The 16,770-nt window shown below is 45.9% G+C and overlaps 1 protein-coding gene across 5 annotated transcripts in view; it reads right to left on the bottom strand.

The window, feature by feature from the left end:
- FARP1 (FERM, ARH/RhoGEF and pleckstrin domain protein 1) overlaps positions 1–16,770 on the bottom strand; it is a 232,135-nt gene that overhangs the window by 45,363 nt on the left and 170,002 nt on the right. For 4 of the 5 annotated variants that reach the window (XM_075590818.1, XM_075590819.1, XM_075590820.1 and 1 more), the window contains 5 exons: positions 16,290–16,385; positions 9,213–9,376; positions 6,771–6,839; positions 5,752–5,827; positions 5,000–5,240 (listed from right to left, as the gene is read on the bottom strand). In XM_075590818.1, coding sequence (XP_075446933.1) covers positions 5,000–5,240; positions 5,752–5,827; positions 6,771–6,839; positions 9,213–9,376; positions 16,290–16,385 — 646 coding nt within the window. The remainder of the gene's footprint in view (positions 1–4,999; positions 5,241–5,751; positions 5,828–6,770; positions 6,840–9,212; positions 9,377–16,289; positions 16,386–16,770) is intronic. The other variant, XM_075590822.1, reaches the window with a different exon arrangement.

Here is a 16,770-nt window from a genome sequence, read left to right on the forward strand (position 1 = left end):
ACAGTATAAAGAAATGCTGATCTAATCAAAACAGAAGAGGAGCATTTCAAATAACTAAAGCTGCCTACCTTCCCTACTACTGGTCATTAGCAACGTTAAAGGGGATGAATGCCACAAACAATTAACGTGGCAGACTAGAAGAGGGTCTGTGATTTGGCGGTTTTCTGTTGTATGGGGGCTGTGTGTCATGGTTGCTGTGAAATATGGGCCTTGCAGTGCTTGTGGACACCATTGTTCAGACAGCGCTAGTCTTCACAAACTACTATTACTTGAAAGGATAAAGGGTGCAAATAATGTCCAATATCCATGCAACTTCAAAAGAAAAGACAAAAAAGTACACTAAACCAATGTATGCAACATTAAACTGACTTTGTGCATGGGATCACATTCACGCTAATGCCACCTCACATACGTTCTGTGCACTACTAACTCAGGAGCTTACTCAGTCATGTGACTTATACCGAGATCTGACTGTGCCGTTACTCAAAACGAATGGCTTACACGATTACTACAATTATTTCGCATGCTAAAGTACCCTGTTACTTTAATAAAAAATATTTTTAATGAAGGGGTGTACTTTGATATCTACTAGGTCAGTGGTTTTCAACCTTTTTTTGGTTCAGGAACCCCAAGTGAAATTCTGAGGTACCCCCAACCATGTCTAACAGCAACTCTGTGATCAGATGCATTGTAAATTCTTCTATATTTGATACAATTTTTAAATGACCAGAGAATGGCAGGGAACCCTTTAAGGATGCCCGGGGAACCCAAGGGTTCCTAGGAATCCTGGTTGAAAAACACTGCGCTAGGTGATATTATTCTAGGCGCCAATGTCTCAGCTATGACTGAAACATGGGCCAACCCATAGCAGTAAGACATTAAGCATTTTGGCCAATAAGACTTTATGGTGAAGAGGAGTGGGGTAGCTACTGAATTTAAATAGCAATCATGAATTTACCAGCGCTACAGTATATGAATCAGTGCCAGTGGACTTGTCATTTTAAAAATCTTGTTGCCTCTTTGCTGCCTAAGATGAATGATGAAAGGGGGAACATAAGGCTTTATGACAACCAGAGTTGGTGCATATGTCTCATCACCATATTAGATATGCACAGAGAATACATTAGAAATTCTAATAATGTAGTAATGGGCCAATCTATTTGGATAAACATAATAGAAACATCTTAAAAGGTCATGCTGAAAAAGGCTTTTATGAACCTGAACCAAACCGTAATACTAATCCGCCTTTCCAACCATGATACAAATTGTTTCCTCTGTGGACTAGTTTCAAACATAAGAGAAGGGAGGGAGTTCTCCCATGAGGTTTAACAACCGTAAGTACCACATCCACTTCCCATGCTCATACAGGCATGCCAGCATTACCTTAGCACAGTGTACTCAAGTCCAAACAATGCTACTATTTAGGACTGGGGGTGTGAGCCCTTCACTCAGCCTGTGCTAGAAATGCACTATAGGAAGAAACAAAAGCCTCAGCTCACAGTCTTTACATGAAACACTATGGCTCTCATACAAATAATGCGCATATCAAACCTCACAAAATGACAGAAATGCTATTGAATCGCTTTGCTGCTGGAGTTGCTTGTACAGCAATATTTTGTTGTAGGTCAGATTGGTGACATTTATGGATTATAACATGGCACACATCCCACAGCTGTCACGTGTATATAGCCCATTATCAATTATCCCAATATTCAATTTATGCAATTTTGTAGCACCGTCTATTCAAACATGGTCTTAGCCCGCGTCCATAGTATGAGCGACGGCGCACATGCCGAAAACAAAAGGCTGTAAGGCAATGCAACTGGCCATAGAGCGCGTGTCCGCTCGCACAAGAGGGACGAGGCGGTCGATACCTCGCAAGACAAACGTTTTTGATTTTGCCACGCGATGGCCGGGACACGAGCACGGTTCAGGCAAAGAGGGCAAACCGCTCAAGTAACGCCTCAGGCACGCCCTCGACAACCCCCATCGCACAATCCTACAGGCCACGGATCTCTTCCAGTACAGACGCGCGTGACATCCTGTGGTCCGTCGCGCGCGAGGACCTGTACTATATCCCAGGCCTTAGACAAGTAATTCCACGAACTCAGAAGGGCTCGTCTTGCTCACGTTAAGGCTCTAACGCCAGGAATCCTGTACATAAAAGGACCATTGTATCAGATACGAGGCAGCAATCACAAATCTTAATGCTCTAATGCAGGGGTGCCACCTATGCTGAATCAGGGATATCCTTAAAATCTGACCCGTTGGGGGGGGGGGGGGGTTCTTGAGGACTGGAGTTAAGCACCCAAGCTCTGATGTATGGCATGCCAATCCAACAGCAAAATGTTCAATAACCTGTACAAAATAATATGAATAATTCTCTATTCATTCCTAGAGAAATAACGTAGAAAAGAGGGGCTTGTGCTGGCAAACACACATTCGGGCTCAGCAAAAAGGAAACGCCTCAAACTCCCAGATATATCCTTGCTACGGTACAATTATGGTGTGACGTAGCTGAAAAATGTAAGGCACGAGCTCTGAAAGTGTGCGGCTAGTGATGTATGTGTGTGCTGTATGTTTCAAAAGCAACACAATGTATGCAGATATGGCTACATTTTGATATACTTTCTTCTGGACCTTGTAACACACATTCAATATCAAAAAAAATAATTTTAAGAAGCCAATTGATGTCTAACTTGTAGTCATTCAACTTTACCTTATTTCTTTCATTTAGCAGCTGCAAAAGTCTAATATACGTCTTTGCTACAGTACATTTCAGTACTAGGATGCATATGCATCTTAGTAACCGAAGCAAATCTCAAATGAGGATTTTAGGGTTGTTTGCATTCTGTAGAATTGTAAAAGAAAGTATGTCCTAAAAGTAAGAGGATGAGTGGTAGGCATATGAATTGCAGGCCCCCAACTTCATAATGGGGATCAGAGAAAAAACAGACCACTATACTGCTTATACTCAGCCGAATAGTGTTAAAAAACCCTCAGCATGATATCGCCGAACAGTATGGCAAATGATAATAATTATTGTATATGCTATATATGCTATAGTATGTGTGACACTGTAATGAACAGTGACTGGACTTAAGACTGTACAATATTAATATATTACTGGCAATCTGTAGCCAGATTAGCCACACAAGCACTTTTAGCAGTCACCGCGGTTGCAGTAACAGTAGTACTGCATGCATGTCTGCCTTTCACGGTTATTAGACAGAAAAAATATACCGTATAAACAAAAGAAGAAGGACGGTGATGAATCCAACAGTAAATAATGATGTTTTGGACGCCTGTACTTGCTGCAATATCAGGTTCCCTGCATTTCCGCCTTAGGTTTAATTCCTAACTGTACAATAGGCACTGGAGAGAAACAGAACAGTTATCAGTCGTAGTATTCAATATTCAACCTACAAAATAAGCACATCACCTCAGTGCAACATGGCTTAATATACCTTGGTGGCACTGAGGCTTTGTTTCGCATCATCACAAAAGCAACACTCGTTCTCCTAACTTAAAACAAGATCTTTAACTTCATTTTGAGATAGGCGATATTCATTATTGATTAGTGCAAAAGTGTCACACCAAGGCCACCACAAGTCTTGTGTGACTTCAGAGCCCAATTCAGATAACACTAAGGTACCTGGATAAACACAGTAGTATCCTAACCAGCTAACTGCTACATTGATCACTCTTAAGTGCTAATTTACACATTACAAAATATCTTACATAATCCACACAAATAATACTAGATCCGATTTTAGGGTCAATTACGGGTCGAAAAAACAACAACTGCATTATTCCTAAGCACAATTATACAGATCAAAGTGCAAACTACTTCTATGCTTCTACACCTCATTCTTCCACAGAACCACACTATCACAAGCTGCTCTGTATGTTCAACCCAAGCAGTTTTGCTGGGCAAGATTGGTACTCGCCATCCATGGTATCACTGCTTAGCAGCTAAAGACATGTGCACCATCTTCATCACTGAAGCTGAGAACTGTATCTTCCTCATCATTTACCTCTTCTGCATAATCATCCAGCTGAAGGCTACCAAAGGAGTAATTATTTCTAGGCATTGGAGAGGAATTTAAGACTATTGGGTTCCCATAAACCAGTGGGTGACTGAAGGTGTCAACTATATCTGAATCTGTATCACTAGATTCACTTCCACTGCTGGTAGAACCATCAACCATTGGATCAGCACCCATGCGGTCTTCCACCACACCACTCCGCAACGATGGACTGTATTTCGACTGCCTACTATCCAACATCCCATTTGACATCATTTTAGCTTCTAAGGTAGCCATTTTGGAGAGATGATCTATTCTTTGTTCTTCTGCCCTATGATCTGCCACTGGGGTTGAGGATACATGGCTTAAAATAAATGGATCGGTTTCAGAATGGTTTCGAGCACTTTGCAGTTTCTGAATGCATGGCCTATGCAAAGCAGGGGTGAAATGCTTATAACCAGAGGAAAAGCCATCAAGACTATCATCATCAAGATCTTTAACTGCATTATTGTTATTGTATCCATTTTCTGAAATATAACCCTGTGATCCAGTTCTATTAAAACTCACATTTGGACTTGATCCTTTGCTACTCGGGGGTAACGGAGTAGCCAAAGGACTACGACTGTCTGGACCACTGAACATTTCATCTATAAGAGAACTGTGTCTGGGCATTTTGGGACTGCCTCCAGCATAGAAGGACACACCAGCTGGGTCATCGTCAATATATTCCTCAATAATATTAGAAGATGACCGAACAGAGGACATCTGTTGCCTAAATTTGGTATGTTTCAGATATTCATCTGTTCGGTAGATTACGCTACTACTGTGAAAATCACCCTCATAATTGTCATTTGTTTGGGATTGCGAGCGGATTAAAAGCGCTCTGTGAATATCATACTCGCTATCTACATCACTGCAGTCAATGTAAGGAATTGAGGTACTGCTGCCATGAGCAGCCCTGGATGCTGGACCTGTGCTTGGCTGGGGTGTATTCCTTATGTTCTGCTGTGTATGGTCTTTGGCAGTGTTATCTTCACCATCAATTGTCACATTCGTCCCTTCCTTTGCTCTCCTATCCACTGGGCTTTTCTTGGGGGATGGACTTTTGCGTTGTATGGGCACATCTGCTGCCAGCAGCTTCTGTTCCTTCCCCTGCTGTACGGTCTGTATCTCATCTGGCTGACAACTCTGTACAAATGTTATGTTAGAGCTCTAAAGAGAACAAAAAGTAAATAGAGAAAAGAAGGGAAGACATATTGAGAATAAATACCACATAAGGCAGCAACACAGCCAAGCACACTTAGTAAAGAAGAAATAAATAAATGCATGACACCTGCGAAAGGAACTACTACATCCAAAATTACAATCCATCAAAGACATGGGGACCACACATACATGTCTGATACTGGTGGTGTGCCAGAGCAAGAAGATGTTAAGAGACAATAAAAAAAACAATAACTCGAGTGTGTGTGTACATATATATCCACACACACACGTATATGTATGTACACATATACATACTATACGTTTTTAGGGCAATATACTCTTCATGTGAGTCTAAATATATTTTCAAGATCATTCTTGAGTCTTGATTGGGAATGAATAGACCTGCTATGTATTACTCTACAATGCATTTCAGGCCCACTTCCTAAAGCGTATTACCATTGATGCAATATAAACAGAAACCAAACAGAAAAGATGGCCAATTGCAAGAATTACTAACCTGTTTTGGCACCTCCAGAAGCTGATCTGATGGCTGCGCAGAAAGACTTCTAATAGAGCAAATCTTGCTGTGTTTCCTGCAACAGCAAAATATGTTGTAACATTTTGCACACAGTGAGTTTTCCTAATCTAAGCCTTAAATATACCGCACCTGCACTCCACTCCAATTACCAAGATGATATCTTTGAAAAACTACTACCTAAAAATAATCCTCAACATTATTGCCACTTGAATCATGCATAACTGTTTTTTACGGAACGGCGATAATACACTCGCCACAATAAACTAGAATACACAACATGCAGAAGCAATACGTACACAATGTATTTATGAAGTGTGCAATTAATACACTCATTAAATTCCAATTTATATTTTGTTTTAAACGAACTGGAAAAGTACGAAAGGTGAGAACTAACTCGCTTTAGCAGCAATAGAAATGAGACCTCGCAAGTACTGAAAAGAACTGCAGGGCCATGTGTTGCAGTTTCTTCCAGGACTGCAGCGGTTAAAGCTTGAGATATAAAAAGGATGATTAGTAGTTGGATGACCGACTTTGTACGTTTCCATTTCCATTGTTCTATACTGCAGGGTGCGCAAACGTTTGCTGCTGCGCCCCACAACCTTGTCTCCCCCGGTGCTCGCGCCTCCCCCGGTGCTCGCGCCTCCCCCATACCTTAGTGCGGGAGCAAATGCCGCCGTGGGGGTCATGTGACGTCACATGACCCCACGTTGACATGGAGACGTGTCCGGAAGCCGGCTGAATCTCGGTAAGTAGAGGTTGCAGAGGCCTTGCGCTGTCCTTCTTCATTTAATGTAAATGCCTCGGGGAAGAGCGCGGGGCCACTTCAACCGCCGCGCCCCCCGGAAAAATCTTGCGCCCCCCAGTTTGCGCACCCCTGCTAAACTGTATAGTTTGGAGCTCTGCTACTAGCAATGTTAACCTTTCATATCTCAATATAAGGACGACTCCTTAAACATCATATCAAATTCAGAGGCGCTGCAGATATGACGATTGCTTACCTCTCAAACTGTACTTTTTTGTGCCCTCCTTCTTTGACGTAGTCCAAAACTTGCTTTTGCGTACGGCCACTGACGAAACACACGCCAGGGAAACAATAAGGTATAAATATGTGCACGGTGCCAAGTTTTTTTTACTTTCTTCTATTATTTATCCTGTTAGTATTCAAGAGGATGAAAGATTCTGCAACGTTTAACCAATAATGTGGGTGTACACTGCCCAGCGATGGAGACGGAGAATGAATGCAGTAATTTGCTCTGCCATATAAAATATGCCAACGCAGATATTCACATTGATATGACTGATTAACATAGGTCTGAGGTGCTGTTATGCTGGGTTGATTTTACTTAGCGAGTCCATGCAGTTAAAACACAAAGGAGTCTATTCTAGTAGCTCCGAAGTTGTCATTGCCAAACTGCACGGTTTGGCAGGTGCAGAAGTAGCAGAATAAAAATTTGAGAAAAAAACATTATTCCCTATTGCAGATCGCGTCTGTAAAATGTAACAAACCGCATAGCTCAACAGCCAATCCACCCTGTTTCTACTTGCTTTAGAAGCGGAATAACCAGAGGTGGTGCGAACGCCATCCGCAGTCTAATTTATGGGTTTGGCTGAGAGTGCAACCCCATATTTCAGGCTCTGGATGTAACTCGCAATACCGATCTTGCCACCCTTGAGGTGGCGTGAAAAAAATGTGAGTTTTTCAAAGCGGTGTGCATAATGGAGCTACGCGAATAACAGTTTTAGTCACAATATGTGAGCTACAGTAGAAGATTTTTTGACAAACCGATCGGTTTGGCAGAGCCAGAGTGAAACCGCTTCTAAAAAAGCCTTTTGGACATGGATCGGACCTGCGAGAAAGGCTTAGAGAATAGCACAGCATGCCAATCTGCTTGTTAAGGGCACTTTAGAAGCGGTTTGTCACATTTCGGAGCTACGACAATAGGCCCAAAAGGCTGAGGGAAGAGAATTTAAAACAGAACCTTGTCATGGTTTAAGAGAGACGTATCACAACAAGTTTCTGCAGCAGCTTGACAGGTGTTTGTGGGAGGCTAACTTTTGAAAGCGACATTGTACTATATGTGAGTTTTATATTACATAGGTCATATACTGTACTTTTTGTTACTGACATACAATACTGCTTTAAATAATTTTAAGCAAATTGACTAGGAATGGTGCTTTAGCTGTGTCAGGTCCCAAGATTCTTTGCAGATTGTGACACATTGGTAAAACATATTTATAAAGGTGGCCACCTTTGAATCTGAGAAAGAGAGAGAGAGAGAGAGAAAGAGAGAGAGGACAGAAGCCTGATAATCCCACTTAAAGGACGGTTTGGGTTTGTATACACTCTTGCATATACTGTGGACTTTTGACCAGGGCTTGATTCTGAGCTAATTCTTATTTGGCTACTTTGTGTCTTGTAGGGGGGGTTAGGGTTAAGGGAAGTACCTTGTGGTTCCTTTGGACTCAAGGGAACGGGCCTGAGGAAAGGGTTGTTACCCTGAAACGTTGCCCCTCTTACCCTCCCCCATTGTCGCATTCTATGTTTATTTGTTTGCAGTTTTTCCTTTAATGTTTTTTTCCCCACTCCCCTTCCCTGTGTCTCTCCCCCCCTACTCTTGTGCTTTATAAGATCCATATATTCTACATTTATAGTCGTGTAGCATTTCCATATTTGTGTGATACCTATTGTTCTATTATTACCGCTATTAAATTTTTGGCTTATTCCATGACTCGTTCGTTTTCTCTATTAATCAGTGTGTGCTGGAGCCCTTGTTTTGGTTTGCATTTAATATCTGTGTCACTTAGAGTACTTCGGCTAGAGGAGTTTTGATAATAATTCCTTACCACCAACATATTTTTAAAGAATGAATGCAATTTGAAGTTCTATTTCTATTTACAATTGGATTTGCAATTTTCCCAGATTACCTCTTCGGTTGTAACGTGGTCACACAAAATAACCTAATTAATTCAATACAGGCAGTCCTCGTTTTACAACGCTTCGCTTTACAAAGAATGGCTTATCCAACACTATGCAATGCATACCTATATTCATTTTTACAACGCCAAAACGGCTTATCCAACGCTCTTACGACGCTTTGCAAAGTTGTTTGTGTGTATATAATATATATATCATATAATATTATATTATACTATATAATATATTATATTATTAAATTACTTGATATATTATGTTATATTATATATATAATACAGTATCTACACTATATAATGTATGTGTGTGCTGCATATCTTATTGTCTGAGTAAAATATTTTCTGTATTTTAGCATTAAAAATGCCTTCAGGAACGGAACCTTTCATATAAACAGTGTTCCTATGGGAAAACGTGTTTCGCTTTAAGACGTTTCGCTATCCAACGCCATTTTGAGTAACGCATTGTGTTGGATAACCGAGGTCTGCCTGTACTGTAAACAGGTCCTTACCTGAATCTAAACGACGATCCTCTGCTAAAGAGAACGGCTTTTGGCTTTGGCTTGGGTTCCTCAAAGAGTCTGAAGAAGGCATGGTATTCTACACATATTTTCCAAAAGGATTTGCAAAAATCACGACTGGCCATCATAAATTCCAAGGTGTCCTGGAATGAACTCTATGGAGAAAGCATAAATGAAAGAGTACTTCTGTCATATTATGCTACAGCAATAGCTTAGATTGAAAAAAAAAAAAATCTTTTGATCATATTCTAGAGGATGCTGCTACTTTATTTATGCCTAGAAGTTTGTTAGTTAAAATATTGCCATACTTACTGCACTACATATGCAACAATGTGATTTGCAGGAAAAGGGAATGCACTCCCCATGCATTTTATAATGGGAGGATCAGATTATAATGGCCCACATTTATTAAGCGATGCTACTCCATAAGACCCCTTCCTGCTTCAGAAGACCCCTGACAGTCCATTCAACTTACTGGATCGTAAGGAGTCTTCAGCACTGGAAGACGTCTTATGGAATAGCAATGGTTAATAAATATGGGCCTACATCTCCGGAACTGGAGAACAAATCGTACAAGGAGATGGACCTTGTTTCATTAAAGGAAGATACACACAATAGGAATACTTCTAAGCATATTAGGGCATAGTCAGGGCTAGGAAAAAAAGCACTCTCGACTGTTTGCCTCTCTCTCATATTGTGCAGGCTATGGGGACCATCACGTTTATAGGCTGCTGCCTGAATCAGTGTGAAGAAGCATGCCATGCTGCTTTCCCCTCCCTCCAAGAAGGAACAGCAGTCCCCATGACATGAGGCAGTATCAGAATGATAGTTCCCATAGCAATTCTAATATGAGAAGCACAGTAGTTAGGGAGTAGTGGCTTTCAAGAGAGAGAACGAGGTGGCGTGTAATGGGGTGCAGGGGAAAAAGTGCAGAGGAAAAAGAGAGGCGGGGCAATAGAGAACGGGGAGGAGAGGTGTGGGCAATAGAGAACAGAGGAGGAGGAGAGGCAGGGCAATAGAGAACAGAGGAGGAGAGGCGGGGCAATAGAGAACGGAGAGGTGGGAACAATAGAGAATGGAGAGGTGGGGACAATAGAGAACGGAGAGGAGAGGCGGGGACAATAGAGAACGGAGAGGTGGGGGCAATAGAGAACGGAGAGGAGAGGTGGGGACAATAGAGAACGGAGAGGAGAGGTGGGGGCAATAGAGAACGGAGAGTTGGGGACAATAGAGAACGGAGAGGAGAGGCGGGGACAATAGAGAACGGAGAGGTGGGGACAATAGAGAACGGAGAGGTGGGGACAATAGAGAATGGAGAGGTGGGGACAATAGAGAACGGAGAGGAGAGGCGGGGACAATAGAGAACGGAGAGGTGGGGACAATAGAGACCGGAGAGGAGAGGCGGGGACAATAGAGAACGGAGAGGAGAGGCGGGGACAATAGAGAACGGAGAGGTGGGGGCAATAGAGAATGGAGAGGAGAGGTGGGGACAATAGAGAACGGAGAGGAGAGGTGGGGGCAATAGAGAACGGAGAGGTGGGGACAATAGAGAACGGAGAGGAGAGGCGGGGACAATAGAGAACGGAGAGGAGAGGCGGGGACAATAGAGAACGGAGAGGTGGGGACAAAAGAGAACGGAGAGGTGGGGACAATAGAGAACGGAGAGGTGGGGACAATAGAGAATGGAGAGGTGGGGACAATAGAGAACGGAGAGGAGAGGCGGGGACAATAGAGAACGGAGAGGAGAGGCGGGGACAATAGAGAACGGAGAGGTGGGGACAATAGAGAACGGAGAGGTGGGGACAATAGAGAACGGAGAGGTGGGGACAATAGAGAACGGAGAGGTGGGGACAATAGAGAACGGAGAGGTGGGGACAATAGAGAACGGAGAGGTGGGGACAATAGAGAACGGAGAGGTGGGGACAATAGAGAACGGAGAGGAGAGGCGGGGACAATAGAGAACGGAGAGGAGAGGCGGGGACAATAGAGAACGGAGAGGTGGGGACAATAGAGAACGGAGAGGCGGGGACAATAGAGAACGGAGAGGTGGGGACAATAGAGAACGGAGAGGTGGGGACAATAGAGAACGGAGAGGTGGGGACAATAGAGAACGGAGAGGAGAGGCGGGGACAATAGAGAACGGAGAGGAGAGGCGGGGACAATAGAGAACGGAGAGGAGAGGCGGGGACAATAGAGAACGGAGAGGTGGGGACAATAGAGAACGGAGAGGTGGGGACAATAGAGAACGGAAAGGTGGGGACAATAGAGAACGGAGAGGAGAGGCGGGGACAATAGAGAACGGAGAGGAGAGGCGGGGACAATAGAGAACGGAGAGGAGAGGCGGGGACAATAGAGAACGGAGAGGAGAGGCGGGGACAATAGAGAACGGAGAGGTGGGGACAAAAGAGAACGGAGAGGAGAGGCGGGGACAATAGAGAACGGAGAGGAGAGGCGGGGACAATAGAGAACGGAGAGGTGGGGACAATAGAGAACGGAGAGGTGGGGACAATAGAGAACGGAGAGGCGGGGACAATAGAGAACGGAGAGGCGGGGACAATAGAGAACGGAGAGGTGGGGACAATAGAGAACGGAGAGGTGGGGACAATAGAGAACGGAGAGGTGGGGACAATAGAGAACGGAGAGGTGGGGACAATAGAGAACGGAGAGGTGGGTACAATAGAGAACGGAGAGGTGGGGACAATAGAGAACGGAGAGGCGGGGACAATAGAGAACGGAGAGGTGGGGACAATAGAGAACGGAGAGGTGGGGACAATAGAGAACGGAGAGGTGGGGACAATAGAGAACGGAGAGGTGGGGACAATAGAGAACGGAGAGGTGGGGACAATAGAGAACGGAGAGGTGGGGACAATAGAGAACGGAGAGGGGAGGCGGGGACAATAGAGAACGGAGAGGAGAGGCGGGGACAATAGAGAACGGAGAGGTGGGGACAATAGAGAACGGAGAGGTGGGGACAATAGAAAACGGAGAGGTGGGGACAATAGAGAACGGAGAGGAGAGGCGGGGACAATAGAGAACGGAGAGGTGGGGACAATAGAGAACAGAGAGGCGGGGACAATAGAGAACGGAGAGGTGGGGACAATAGAGAACGGAGAGGTGGGGACAATAGAGAACGGAGAGGTGGGGACAATAGAGAACGGAGAGGTGGGGACAATAGAGAACGGAGAGGCGGGGACAATAGAGAACGGAGAGGCGGGGACAATAGAGAACGGAGAGGTGGGGACAATAGAGAACGGAGAGGTGGGGACAATAGAGAACGGAGAGGTGGGGACAATAGAGAACGGAGAGGTGGGGACAATAGAGAACGGAGAGGAGAGGCGGAATAGAGAACGGAGAGGTGGGGACAATAGAGAACGGAGAGGTGGGGACAATAGAGAACGGAGAGGTGGGGACAATAGAGAACGGAGAGGTGGGGACAATAGAGAACAGAGAGGAGAGGCGGGGGCAATAGAGAACGGAGAGGTGGGGACAATAGAGAACAGAGAGGAGAGGCGGGGACAATAGAGAACAGAGAGGAGAGGCGGGGACAATAGAGAACGGAGAGGTGGGGACAATAGAGAACAGAGAGGTGGGGACAATAGAGAACGGAGAGGAGAGGTGGGGGCAATAGAGAATGGAGAGGTGGGGACAATAGAGAACGGAGAGGTGGGGACAATAGAGAACGGAGAGGAGAGGCGGGGACAATAGAGAACGGAGAGGAGAGGCGGGGACAATAGAGAACGGAGAGGTGGGGACAATAGAGAACGGAGAGGTGGGGACAATAGAGAACGGAGAGGTGGGGACAATAGAGAACGGAGAGGAGAGGCGGGGACAATAGAGAACGGAGAGGAGAGGCGGGGACAATAGAGAACGGAGAGGAGAGGCGGGGACAATAGAGAACGGAGAGGAGAGGCGGGGACAATAGAGAACGGAGAGGTGGGGACAATAGAGAACGGAGAGGTGGGGACAATAGAGAACGGAGAGTTGGGGACAATAGAGAACGGAGAGGAGAGGCGGGGACAATAGAGAACGGAGAGGTGGGGACAATAGAGAACGGAGAGGCGGGGACAATAGAGAACGGAGAGGTGGGGACAATAGAGAACGGAGAGGTGGGGACAATAGAGAACAGAGAGGAGAGGTGGGGGCAATAGAGAATGGAGAGGTGGGGACAATAGAGAACGGAGAGGTGGGGACAATAGAGAACAGAGAGGAGAGGTGGGGGCAATAGAGAATGGAGAGGTGGGGACAATAGAGAACGGAGAGGTGGGGACAATAGAGAACGGAGAGGAGAGGCGGGGACAATAGAGAACGGAGAGGAGAGGCGGGGACAATAGAGAACGGAGAGGTGGGGACAATAGAGAACGGAGAGGTGGGGACAATAGAGAACGGAGAGGAGAGGCGGGGACAATAGAGAACGGAGAGGAGAGGCGGGGACAATAGAGAACGGAGAGGTGGGGACAATAGAGAACGGAGAGGTGGGGACAATAGAGAACGGAGAGGTGGGGACAATAGAGAACGGAGAGGTGGGGACAATAGAGAACGGAGAGGTGGGGACAATAGAGAACGGAGAGGTGGGGACAATAGAGAACGGAGAGGTGGGGACAATAGAGAACGGAAAGGTGGGGACAATAGAGAACAGAGAGGTGGGGACAATAGAGAACGGAGAGGTGGGGACAATAGAGAACGGAGAGGAGAGGCGGGGACAATAGAGAACGGAGAGGAGAGGCGGGGACAATAGAGAACGGAGAGTTGGGGACAATAGAGAACGGAGAGGTGGGGACAATAGAGAACGGAGAGGCGGGGACAATAGAGAACGGAGAGGCGGGGACAATAGAGAACGGAGAGGTGGGGACAATAGAGAACGGAGAGGTGGGGACAATAGAGAACGGAGAGGTGGGGACAATAGAGAACGGAGAGGTGGGGACAATAGAGAACGGAAAGGTGGGGACAATAGAGAACAGAGAGGCGGGGACAATAGAGAACGGAGAGGTGGGGACAATAGAGAACGGAGAGGTGGGGACAATAGAGAACGGAGAGGTGGGGACAATAGAGAACGGAGAGGTGGGGACAATAGAGAACGGAGAGGTGGGGACAATAGAGAACGGAGAGGTGGGGACAATAGAGAACGGAGAGGAGAGGCGGGGACAATAGAGAACGGAGAGGAGAGGCGGGGACAATAGAGAACGGAGAGGTGGGGACAATAGAGAACGGAGAGGTGGGGACAATAGAGAACGGAGAGGTGGGGACAATAGAGAACGGAGAGGAGAGGCGGGGACAATAGAGAACGGAGAGGAGAGGCGGGGACAATAGAGAACGGAGAGGAGAGGCGGGGACAATAGAGAACGGAGAGGTGGGGACAATAGAGAACAGAGAGGCGGGGACAATAGAGAACGGAGAGGTGGGGACAATAGAGAACGGAGAGGTGGGGACAATAGAGAACGGAGAGGAGAGGCTGGGACAATAGAGAACGGAGAGGTGGGGACAATAGAGAACAGAGAGGCGGGGACAATAGAGAACGGAGAGGTGGGGACAATAGAGAACGGAGAGGTGGGGACAATAGAGAACGGAGAGGTGGGGACAATAGAGAACGGAGAGGTGGGGACAATAGAGAACGGAGAGGCGGGGACAATAGAGAACGGAGAGGCGGGGACAATAGAGAACGGAGAGGTGGGGACAATAGAGAACGGAGAGGTGGGGACAATAGAGAACGGAGAGGTGGGGACAATAGAGAACGGAGAGGTGGGGACAATAGAGAACGGAGAGGTGGGGACAATAGAGAACGGAGAGGAGAGGCGGGGACAATAGAGAACGGAGAGGTGGGGACAATAGAGAACGGAGAGGTGGGGACAATAGAGAACGGAGAGGTGGGGACAATAGAGAACAGAGAGGAGAGGCGGGGGCAATAGAGAACGGAGAGGTGGGGACAATAGAGAACAGAGAGGAGAGGCGGGGACAATAGAGAACAGAGAGGAGAGGCGGGGACAATAGAGAACGGAGAGGAGAGGCGGGGACAATAGAGAACAGAGAGGAGAGGCGGGGACAATAGAGAACGGAGAGGTGGGGACAATAGAGAACAGAGAGGTGGGGACAATAGAGAACGGAGAGGTGGGGACAATAGAGAACGGAGAGGTGGGGACAATAGAGAACAGAGAGGAGAGGCGGGGACAATAGAGAACAGAGAGGTGGGGACAATAGAGAACAGAGAGGAGAGGTGGGGGCAATAGAGAATGGAGAGGTGGGGGCAATAGAGAAAGGAGAGGTGGGGGCAATAGAGAACGGAGAGGTGGGGGCAATAGAGAACGGAGAGGTGGGGGCAATAGAGAACAGAGAGGAGAGGCGGGGACAATAGAGAACAGAGAGGAGAGGCGGGACAATAGAGAACGGAGAGGTGGGGACAATAGAGAACAGAGAGGCGGGGACAATAGAGAACGGAGAGGTGGGGACAATAGAGAACGGAGAGGTGGGGACAATAGAGAACAGAGAGGAGAGGCGGGGACAATAGAGAACGGAGAGGTGGGGACAATAGAGAACAGAGAGGAGAGGTGGGGCAATAGAGAACGGAGAGGTGGGGGCAATAGAGAACGGAGAGGTGGGGGCAATAGAGAACGGAGAGGTGGGGGCAATAGAGAACGGAGAGGTGGGGACAATAGAGAACAGAGAGGAGAGGCGGGGACAATAGAGAACAGAGAAGTGGGGACAATAGAGAACAGAGAGGAGAGGTGGGGGCAAATGGGTGCAGAGAGGAGAATGAGGTGCATAGGGGAAGGAACAGAGGGGCAATAGAGTGAAAGGAGAAGAGAAGAGGGGGCAGGGCAGTCCAGGTAATGATGAGGGGGAAGGAAAGAAAGAAAAGACAATTAGCCAATGCTAAGTAATGTGCAGGTTAATCTTTTCATTAAAAAAAATTGACTGCACTGTTGCTGCATGTTTCACTGGTTAGTTGATTACGTTCACCAGATCAGGATTTATATGTAAATAAACTGCAGCAATGAGGGTTCTCTCTTCTTTTTTTATCTGAGGTACTTATATGGGCTGCTTTTGCATTGTGGTTCAAGCATTCATATCACTTACATTTGCATCTGGACGCAGTTTTATAAGAAACCTCTTTCTCTTGAAACTCAGCTTTCGAACCTTTGCCCAATTAAATGCATTTATTTTTGTGTGACCCTGAAAGAGAGCACACGGACATTTAAATCATAGCTTTCAAACAGACGCTCAGAAAGTTACATCCAAAACTTAATTAGCAGGGCGTCTACCACTGTCTATTAGACGGTGGACTGTAAAGAATTGATGCATGACAGGTGGTCAATCTGTGTAGTGGTGGCTACAAAAGGTAAAAAATTAATAATTTATACCAAAACACAAATTATTTATAAAAGAAAATATACATATACAGTATAAAAACACACAGATATACGAGAATCAAAAGACTGACAGAACAATACACACAGACTTGGAGAGTGAGATTTGCCAGCTCTCTAAACTTAAGATATCTGTTTGGACTTCTTTCCCATAGCCAAAAATAGAGGAGGAGAACTTGAAGTGCTAGTCA

The sequence above is a fragment of the Ascaphus truei genome, chromosome 3, assembly GCF_040206685.1.
Source record: "Ascaphus truei isolate aAscTru1 chromosome 3, aAscTru1.hap1, whole genome shotgun sequence".
In the NCBI taxonomy this organism is placed as follows: Eukaryota; Metazoa; Chordata; class Amphibia; order Anura; family Ascaphidae; genus Ascaphus; species Ascaphus truei.